This window comes from Plecotus auritus (genome assembly GCF_963455305.1).
Source record: "Plecotus auritus genome assembly, chromosome: 5".
Taxonomy (NCBI): Eukaryota; Metazoa; Chordata; class Mammalia; order Chiroptera; family Vespertilionidae; genus Plecotus; species Plecotus auritus.
In genome coordinates this window covers 185063149-185072642 of record NC_137776.1, presented here as the reverse complement: position 1 = coordinate 185072642, position 9494 = coordinate 185063149, and the positions used below count along the sequence as shown (strand labels likewise).

At 71.7% G+C, this 9494-nt stretch overlaps 1 protein-coding gene across 3 annotated transcripts; it reads left to right on the top strand.

The window, feature by feature from the left end:
- Nucleotides 1–707: 707 nt before the first annotated feature.
- EGFL7 (EGF like domain multiple 7) lies at nucleotides 708–9359 on the top strand. Of its 3 annotated transcripts, XM_080668202.1 has the most exons (10): nucleotides 708–882; nucleotides 2203–2293; nucleotides 5528–5649; nucleotides 5757–5873; nucleotides 7029–7144; nucleotides 7296–7391; nucleotides 7506–7670; nucleotides 8205–8269; nucleotides 8772–8934; nucleotides 9087–9359. In XM_080668202.1, exons 3-10 carry the CDS (start codon nucleotides 5570–5572, stop codon nucleotides 9107–9109), a joined length of 825 nt encoding a protein of 274 aa, XP_080524328.1. In that variant the 5' UTR covers nucleotides 708–882; nucleotides 2203–2293; nucleotides 5528–5569; the 3' UTR covers nucleotides 9110–9359. The 3 variants fall into 3 exon arrangements, with proteins under 3 accessions (XP_080524328.1, XP_080524329.1, XP_080524327.1); XM_080668203.1 differs by lacking the exons at nucleotides 708–882; nucleotides 2203–2293 and adding an exon at nucleotides 3185–3248; XM_080668201.1 differs by lacking the exons at nucleotides 708–882; nucleotides 2203–2293 and adding an exon at nucleotides 3688–3772.
- Nucleotides 9360–9494: the final 135 nt, after the last annotated feature.

Genomic DNA, 9494 nt, shown 5'->3' with positions numbered 1-9494 from the left:
CTGCACCCCGCAGCCTGCTGGAGGCCGGGGCAGGGGAGCCAGGAGCCTGCTGGCACCCCCACAGGAGCAGGGGGCTGTCCACTCCAGGGGCACCCTCCCTGGGGGAGACAGCCCGATTCCTAGGGGAGGCCCTGCCTCCATGGCCACTCTGGGCTCCAGGGATCCCCAAACGGGCTGTTCTCAGACCACCAGCCTCCGGGCCCACCCCCGGGGCCTCTCCTGCCGGCTCCTCCCCCGGCTCCCACACACATGGGGGTGGTGGGGGGCTGCTACGTGCCCTGGGGGCGTCCAGAGTCACAGAGCCAAGGCGCCTTCTGTGGAGTCGCACTAATGTGGCTGGTGATCCCACAGCCTGGTGGACCCACGGCTCTGAGAAGGCCCCGCGCCAGCCACGTCCTCCCTCACAGGTGCGGCCAGCTGGGCCCAGGGTCACCGGCCACTGAGGTTGCCCAGGGCCCGCTCTCTGGCTGCTTCAGGGCTAGACCCGAGGCCCCGGGGGACCGGCCCGCCTCCCCTCCCTCCCGAAGCCCGAAGCGGGGCCAGGCCCCTCCCCCCGTGGCCCCCCACAGCCCCGGCCTCCTGTTTGTGCACCGACAGACCCTTATCAGCGGGGAACACACACAGGAAGTCCGGCCGGGAAGGGCCCATCCCAATCCCGACTGACTAGGGAGGGAGCATAAAAAGCCGCCCTTCCTCGCCCGGGAGGCGCCTCCGGCCCCAGCCGCTGTCCAGCATGCACGGCCCGGAGGGCGGCTGCGGCAGGCGGGCCCGCGGGCGGCCTCAGCAGGTGCCGCGGGGCGGCCGGCAAGGGCTGGGGTCCACCCCGGGCCCGCGGCGGCAGCGATGGTGGCCATGGCCCAGCGGGGGCCTGGGCAGCATCAGGTATGGCGGGAGAGGCCTTGAGGGGCAGGAAGCAGGCAGTTGGGGTGAGCACCCTGAGGCCCGCCGGGCCCCGCACCTGTGGCTGAGCTCGCTGCGCCCCGACTTTGCTCTCCGGTGCCATCTCGTTGTCCTCCCTGCTGTGCCGTCCCCACTGCACAGAGGACACTCGGGCCCCAGGCGAAGGGCGCCCACGGGTGGGTGGCGCTGAAGGAGCAGGTGGGGGCAGCCGGCTGCCCTCCTGGCCGCACCCTGCCTTCCAGAGAAGCCCCGCTTGCCTCACCCCTCCTCAGACCCCAAGGGTGGGCAAGCGCTCCCGGGGGAAGGACGGGAACCCCAAAGCCAAACCTGCAGCCGGGGTGAGGTGTGCAGGTTGGGGGCACGGAGCCCACTGGCCTGGCCTGGGGGTCCACAGGCAGAGGGACGGCCTGGTGCCGTGGGGTGTGGGCACTCTGTCTGCCCACCTTGGACCCTAGGGGAGGCCCTGGTTTCCCCCCCTCTGCCCCACCCAGAGCGGCCCAAGTCCCACCCAAAGCCCCGATCTGGGCCCTGGCCGCCGCAGCCTGGCGTCCCCACCAGCGGTCTGACTGGCCGAGGGCCGCCCTGTTCCAGATGGGGAAGCGGGGGGTGAGGCCGAGAGGACAGGCTGACCCAGGCAGGCCCTTCTGCTCAGGCAGGAGGTCAAAGGGTCAAGTGACCCACAGCTTCAGGGACAGGATGGGGGCAGGGGACAGGGCCGCCTAGGTCTAGCTCTTAACTCTTTCCTGCCTGTGGCTGGACGAGGGCCACCCTGATCGGATTTGGGGCGAGGAGACCTAAGGCCCAGAGTAGGGCTCCCAACAGCAGCTGTCCCTCCGGCCAGCTGCCAGGGGTGCTAGGCCCCCCTGCTCCAAGGCCGTAGCCCCTGAGGGGCAGGAAGGAGAGGCCTCTTTCTGGGGACTCCTGTCCAGCGATCTGGGTCCCCGCCTCCCGTCAGCTCCCAGGCACCAAAGGAGGCCCTAGCCAGGCGTCCCGCCGCTGCTGGCTCCACAGGACGACCCTCACCTCACCCGGGCTTTGCAGAGAAACGTTGGGCTGCCTGCACAGCCCGCTTCCATCCCGGGGACCTAGGGCAGGAGCCGACGGCCCATTCCACAGACGGGAAACCCCGCCGGCCTCCAGGGTCACTGTTTACGGGACTGACCGGCCGATCTGGGAGTCCCGTTCAGCTGGGGCCACCACGGGGTGGGGGGCGGAGGTCCCACAGTGGCTGCTGAGCTGACCCCTGTCCCCCTTCAGGGTGACCAAGGCTGTGCGCTCACCCACACTGTGTCTGCCCCGCAGACCCCAGTACAGGGGCGGCCTGGGCGGCCCCCGTCACGCGGGAGAGCAGCCGCCACCAGCGTCTGGGGCATGACGGAGCCCCCTTCGCCAGGTGAGTCCCGCAGCGAGCCCGGGGCTCTGGGCACGAGGGGGCGGGCTGAGCCTGGGGGTGTCCCTCAGCTGACCGGGGACAGGGCCGGCGGGCTCAAGTCCGAGGACAGAAATCGCGGAGGGGCAGGCCCGGGGCCTCGGCACAGGCATGACCAAAGCCATCCCAGTCCCCAGGGAGGCGCCCCCGCCTGGTGCCAGCTGTCCCTCCGTGGGCACGCCTGCTCCTGGCCACTCTGGCAAATGCGGAAATGCAGCCAAGGAGAGGGCCCCCGCCCTCCCCCCGCCCCCCGGAGTCCCCAGTGGTGGCATGGGGTTTGGGGGAGCTCCCGGGGCCTGAAGGGCACTCAGAGGTGGCCCGAGTGTCCTGAACAAAGGGGTGCTGACTCAGCACCCTGCAGGGGCTGAAGCTCGGTGTCACACGGGGACCCAGCCGTGACCTCGCGGGAATAAAGGGTCTCCGGGCCTTGGGGGTCATGTGAGCGCCCTCGGCTTAGCCTTAGCGAGGGACCTCGCCTCCGTGGTGCTGGCTGTCCCCTGCGGTGGGCGCTCAGCCTGGGGTGGGGGGGGGGGGGGAGGCGGGCCGGGGAGATGTCGCCGAGAGCCAGTGGCCAGTGTGGCCCCCACGCGGCCTCCAGGTGCCTGACCAGCGTCTCAGCCCCCGTGTCCCCGCAGCCACGCGCCCCGCGGCCGGGACTAGAGGGGCCGGGAGGGGCGGGGGCGCTCGGAGGCCGCTGTGCGTCAGGAGCCTCGGTTCCAGCTGACTCACTGCCCGGCGGGGGCACCGGCGCTGCGAGGCCTCAGTTTCCCCATCTGCACAATGGGGCTGGCGGGGGGCACGGAGCGCACCGCGGGGCGGGGCCGGGGCGGGCCAGGTGGGGCGGGGCCGGGGCGGGGCGGGGCCCCTCGGCGCAGTGGCGGCGGCGGCGGCGGCGGCGCGTGCGCGCCCGGATCGGGCGGTGAGTGCGGAGGGAGCGGGGCGCCGGGCCGGGGTGCGCGGGGGGGCCGCGGGGAGCGCCGAGGGCCGAGGGCGCTCGCCGCTTGGGCGGGGGTGGGGGAGGTCGGGGACATGGCTGCGTGCAACGCTGCGGGGCGAGGCGAGCGACGGCGGGGAGCCGAGAGGGGAGCGGGCGGGGGGCGCCGGGCGCTGACACCCGCCTGCAGCCGGCCCGGTCCGGCGGCTGGGTCTGCAGAATGGGCCCAGCGGCCGCGGGAACGGGCGCCCCCTGCTGGTGACGGGCGCCGGGCTGGGCCTCGCGGGGAGGGGTCGGGGGCGCCGCAGCCCTCAGCCCCCACCGGGGCCTCACAGGCCCCGCACCCCGAAGCCCAGGCGGTGGGTGTCACTCCACTGTCACCCCCACCCGCCGCGAAGCCGGCACAGGGAGGAGGCGGCGTGGGACGGCGGTGGAGACGCGCATCCCCAGTGGGTCCGTCTGGTCTCACTCCGCCTCCCTTGGACCCTGACATGCCGAGCGCCCCTCAGGTGCGAGGGGCGACCCAGGACCACCTCCCTGCGGGGAGCCAGGCCTCTTCCTCTGAGCCCCAGCCTCCCTTCCCGGTGGGGGCTCCGTGATGCGGGCCGGGCAGGCAGAAGGGCAGGCGGTGGGCAGGGCTCACGCTGACACTGGGGGGGACAGGACACTGTTGCTTAGGGACCCGGAGGCTTGGCCCCCCTGCCCTGCCTCCGGCCCAGCAGGGCTGCACCCCCAAAGGGGAATGAGGTTCTGCCAGCCCAGCACAGACTGGGAGCGCCTGCGCTTCCTCTGGCCCGGGGGCCGGATGACTTCAGAACCTGCCCGTTTCCTAAGCGCCCCTCGCTGGCCAGCCGGAGAAGCGGGGTAGCTGTCTGCTCCGAGGGCAGGACGTCTGGAGAGGAGCACAGGGTCTCTCGAACCCTGGCATGGCCCTGCCCTGCCCAGCCACTGTGCCTTCCCCGGCCTGCGCCCCAGTGCCACTGTCCCCACCAGCCTGCCCCCTCACAGCACTGCCCAGCCCCGCCCCGCAACTCCGAGAATCCCTGCTGCCCCCAGACTAAGTCCTGACACCCCCGCTGCCCCGCCCCTGGCCACAGAGAAGAGGGGGTACAGCAGGGACCCTCCCCCAGCTGCCTTTCCGCCCGCCCGGGTGGGCAAGAGTGAGGAGCGAGCACCCCCCCCGCCCCCCCCCCCCGCCCCCGTCACAGCCCGCTGGTGGGCGGGGCGGCCCGTAGCTGCTCACGTGGTCACCGTTTGCGGGACTGACCGCACAGCCAGGAGGGCCCAGACCCCGGGGGTGTCCTTGCCGAAGCAGCCGAGAAGGGTCCACCTGACTGACCACACACACACACACACACACACACACGCACGCACGCACACACGCGCACAGCAGCTGCTTTCTGGGCCTTTCCTGCTGGGGGCCTGCAGGGCCAGGGCAGCCGAGGGGCAGGGGGGACTCCGGCCCTTGGGGCCTTGGGTGGGCACCCGGAACACAGGAGCCAGGAGCTCCCCGGCTCCCAGGCCCTGGCTGCACAGATGCAGAGCCCCTCCCTGCCCCCAACTGTGCAGACCGCCCTCCAGGCCCCTGGCGAGTTGCAGACCATTAATTCCGGCGGCTTCTCACATTCCCAGGAGTCCACGCCGGGCCTCCTGGCTCCCGTCCCCAACAGGAGACCCAGGGCCTTAATCCACTGGCATGGGGGGGGTTGCTTCAGTCCCTGGCCCGGGTGCCCCGGGGCGCTGTCTGGGAGCCTGGAGGCTGTTTGCACAGTACTCCAGACTGGCATCCCCAGCATAGCAGTCCCCCTAAGTGCAGCCCCGCCCCCCTCTGAGGCCAGAGCATCTGCATGACCAGTGCCCACCCCGGGGTAGACTCCCACGCTGCCCGTGACGCTGAGGCCAGGAGGCCCAGGCCAGCTGGGCTGGGGTCCAGCTCTGCCCACTAACCCCCACCTGCGGGCTGAGATTGGGGTGCAGGTGCTCCCTGCCATGGCAAGGAAGCTGAGCCCTGCGGGGAGGGGCGCTGGCGTGCACCTGCCTCGGCGCCCTGTCCCGGAGCCTTGATCCTCCCTGCCCACCAGCCCGAGGCCTGCAGGGTCAGGTGCCTCGGGCCTCGAGCGAGGGCGCTGGCTTCCGGCTGCAGCGTCACCTGTGGGTCCGGGGGGCTGTGTGGCGGTGAGGGGCTTTGGGAAGGGATGGTCCCCACCAGGAGCCCGGGTGACGGGGAGTCTGCCCGGGACTCAGGGCGGTACCCTGTGCTGCAGGCCACCCCGAGGAGAAGGCCGTCCCGCCTGCAGGCGCGGGCCATGGGGGGCTGCCGGGAGCTGCTGCTGCTGTGGGCCCTGGTGCTGGCGGCGGGCGGCACGGAGCTGGTCTACAGGCCTGGGTGAGCACCCCCTCCCCGGGCAGCCCCCGCCCCAGGGTCTTGGGGTCCCAGAGCTGGGAGGGTCCCGGCTCTGAGAGCCCCCGGCTGACTCACGGCCCCCCTTCCAGCCGCCGGGTGTGTGCTGTTGGGGTTCCCCAGGGCCCCGTGACCGAGTCCTTCGTGCAGCGCGTGTACCAGCCCTTCCTCACCACCTGCGGCGGGCACCGAGTCTGCAGCACGTACCGGTGAGTGCCCGCCCGCCGGTGCGCCGGGACCAGGGAGGGCAGTTCACCCCGAGGGGGAAGCCGGGCCAGGGCAGCAGAAGGGCTCCCCGAGGCCACGCAGAGCCGGTGGCGGACTGATCTGCCTGACCGTGGGGCCTCGCTCACCTCTCCCCCCTCGTTTTTAGAGGGGTCCCCATCCTTTGTGCCTCCCTCCACGTTGGGGTGTTCATCCCACCCCCACCCTGGCACCACTGGCTTCAGGTTCTGTCCCTGGGGGGTGATGCCGCCTCCATTGCCCAGGTCCTGCCCTCAGGGTTCCTGTGGGCGCCCCTCTCTCCCTGACAGCCCCGTGGTCACCCCTGGAGGGCGTACCTGTCCCCACCAGGCCTCCCTGCGCTGTGGCCTGCGAGGGGCACGCATCCCCGTTCTCGGCGTTGGAGATGCGCCATAAAAACATCTCGTGTTCTGTCGGGGTCTCTGAGTCCCGGGGCCCTGAGCCCAGTGAGGGGCGTCCTGGCCCCTGGGCGCGGCTCGGTCCTCCCTCAGCTGCTGGCCGGGCCTGGGTGCCGAGGGCTCTGTACTTACAGCCCCGCTCCAGGCCTGGCTCAGAGGTTCCCGCACGGCGGTTTGGGCCGCACTGGGGCAGGGAGCACCCTCAGCAGATCGGGGAGACCAGCGGGTTCTGACCCGGCAACCCTCCGCTCGGGGCCTCATCCCCGCCCCTGCAATAGGGGGCGCCCCGCCCGGCGCCAGGCACAGCGGCTTCCTGCCGCCTGAGTCCCGCTCAGCCCCGCAGCACAGGGCGGGACATGGCTGTGTGGTGACCCTAACCCAGCCGTGGGCAAACTACGGCCCGCGGGCCGGATCCGGCCCGTTCGGCTGTTCTATCCGGCCCGCGGAGCCGAAAGAGCGGAGGGTTCTCTTGCTCTCCCCTCCGCTCCTTTACTTTGAATTTATATCAGTTCACACAAACACTCCATCCATGCTTTTGTTCCGGCCCTCCGGTCCAGGTTAAGAACCCGTGGTGGCCCTTGAGTCACAAAGTTTGCCCACCCCTGCCGCGGTCCCTGGGGAGAAGCAGCTCTGGGGACCCAGCGGTGGCCTTGTCCACTCGGGGAGACCATTGGTGTGGCTTCTGAGCTGCCTCCCTCCCCCCCCCCCCACCCCGTCCCCCAGAACCATCTACAAGACTGCCTACCGCCGCAGCCCCGGGCCGGCCCCCGCCAGGCCGCACTACGCCTGCTGTCCGGGCTGGAAGAGGACCCGCGGGCTCCCCGGGGCCTGTGGAGCAGGTGAGGCCGCCCACTGTCCCGGCCCCGCAGAGCACCTCCTCTGCTCTCAAACCCCGAGCCCCCCGCCTCTTTGCCCCCCGCCCCTTCCAGCTGCCACTCGCTCCGGGGCCCGGGGGACTCTCCTGAGTGACAGCCCCCCCCCCCCCCACAGCAATATGCCAGCCGCCGTGCCAAAACGGAGGGAGCTGTGTCCAGCCGGGACGCTGCCACTGCCCGGCTGGGTGGCAGGGAGGCAGCTGTCAGACAGGTGAGGCTGGTGCCCCCAGGGAGGGCCCTCGGGGTGGCCTCTGCCCGGCCTGTCTGGACCCCACCCCCCAGACCCCCAGGCTCAGGGCCCCTGCCTGACACCCCTTTCCCACAGACGTGGATGAGTGCAGCGCCGGAGGGGGCGGCTGTGCCCAGCGGTGTGTCAACACGGCGGGTAGCTACTGGTGCCAGTGTTGGGAGGGGCACAGCCCCTCTGCGGACAGGGCGCTCTGCCTGCCCAGGAGAGGGCCCCCCGGGGTGGCCCCAAACCCCACCCGAGGTAAATTCCCCACATGCCCCCCGCTTGCTGCTGCACTGGGGGGGGCCGGGCGGGAGGGGCCCAGCGGGCAGCCGGCCCTGGGCGGGAGGCCAGCTCCCTGGCCGGGGCAGAGGGGCTCGTGCTCAGGGGAAGGGCTGGCGGCGGGTGGTCTGGCCTCTGGGGGAGGGTTGCGGGGGGCATCTCAGCCAGAGAAGAGGAGGGCCCGCCGGCCCGTGTCCCTGCCGGCCGCCAGGAGACCGCACCTCGCTGGCGACGGGACATTATTACTTTTGGTACGCGCTGTGACACTTCAAACTCGTACCGTGAGTAATAATGCGCCGTCGGCAGCCCGGCACCAAGAGCGCGTCACGGACTCAGCGGGGACCCCTCAGCGCGGCGGGGACCTGCACCCAGGGGCTGGTGGGTGAGGCTGTGTCTGCCCAGGGCCACCCCCCAGACCTCCAGGCCGGCTCTGGGGGACAGTGGGAACCCCGATGAGGGGAGGGGCTCACCACACCTGGGCAGGGCCCCGCCTCAGCCCCCCCCTCTCCCCAGGAGTGCACAGGGAGGTGCAGGAGGAGGTGCAGAGGCTGCGGTCGCGGGTGGACGTGCTGGAGCAGGTGAGGCTGGCGGGGCTGGGGCTGGGGCTGGGGCTGGGGCAGCCCCCGTTGTCTGTCGGTTGTGTTCAGTGGGGAGGTTCCCCCAATACTGATAGCCCAGGGGGCCCCTGGGCCTGGGTTCCATGCCGGGCAGGGCAACGGGAGAGGACTGGGACCCCACAGGAGCGGCCGAGAGCTCGGCCCCATCCCTCAGGCCACAGAGAACCTGAACCCAGGTCCTGCTCACCCCGCCTTTGTCCCTGGGGGGCAGTGTCCTGTGGGCCTTCCCACACGGCCATCGGCCTGACCCCCCTGAGATGCTCCCGGCCTCAGGGACCTGGGCCCGGCTGTGCCCACGGGCCTCTGGCTCTCCTGGCGCAGTCGCTCCCCCTGGTGGACGCCCGGGGCCCTGCAGCTAGAGCTGCGGCTGGGCACAGCCGTTTCCCTAAGGCCTGTAGGCCAGAGCGGGTGAGGGGCTGGCCCTGGGCACCCGCCCTGACCCTGGCCTCCGCCCGCCCCGCAGAAGCTGCAGCTGGTGCTGGACCCCCTGCACAGCCTGGCCTCGCGGGCGCTGGACCACGGGCTCCGTGACCCCGGCAGCTTCCTGGCCCACTCCTTCCAGCAGCTGGACCGCATCGACTCCCTGAGCGAGCAGGTGTCCTTCCTGGAGGAGCAGCTGGGGTCCTGTGAGTGCCTGGGCCCCCCCTACTCCCCACAGCGCCCCCGGGAGCCTGAACTGCCCTGAGCGGGGCCGGTCCGTGCCCAGAGGCCAGAGGGTGGGGCAGGCAGGTGGTGGGAGCAGTGACCTCTGACCTCAGCCCCCACCCCTCCCCCACAGGTTCCTGCAAGAAGGAGCTGTGACAGGCCGACCTCCTCCCCAGCTCTGCACTGCACCCCTCTCCTGGGAGGACGCCCCACCTCTCCTCACGGGAGGAACGGGGCAGGGAGGGCCGAGGGGTCCTCCTGTGTGAATTCAGCCCCTGCACCCAGCAGGCCCGTGCCCAGGAGAGTGTGACGGAGCCTGGGGCCTTGGGGCCACTGACCCGGCAGCGTGTTAGCTGGGGAGCCCCCGCCCCCGACCTTTGTCAGAATAAAATGAGACTTGAAGAGCTGCCGTGTCTGTGGATGGATTGTGGGGGGCGGTCGCATGCTGGCCGGTGGGAGGGAAGGATGTGGCCACGGGGCATGGCCACGGGGCAGGGAGGGGCTTCAGCCCACTGGGCCCACCAAGGTGGGGTCTTGGTCC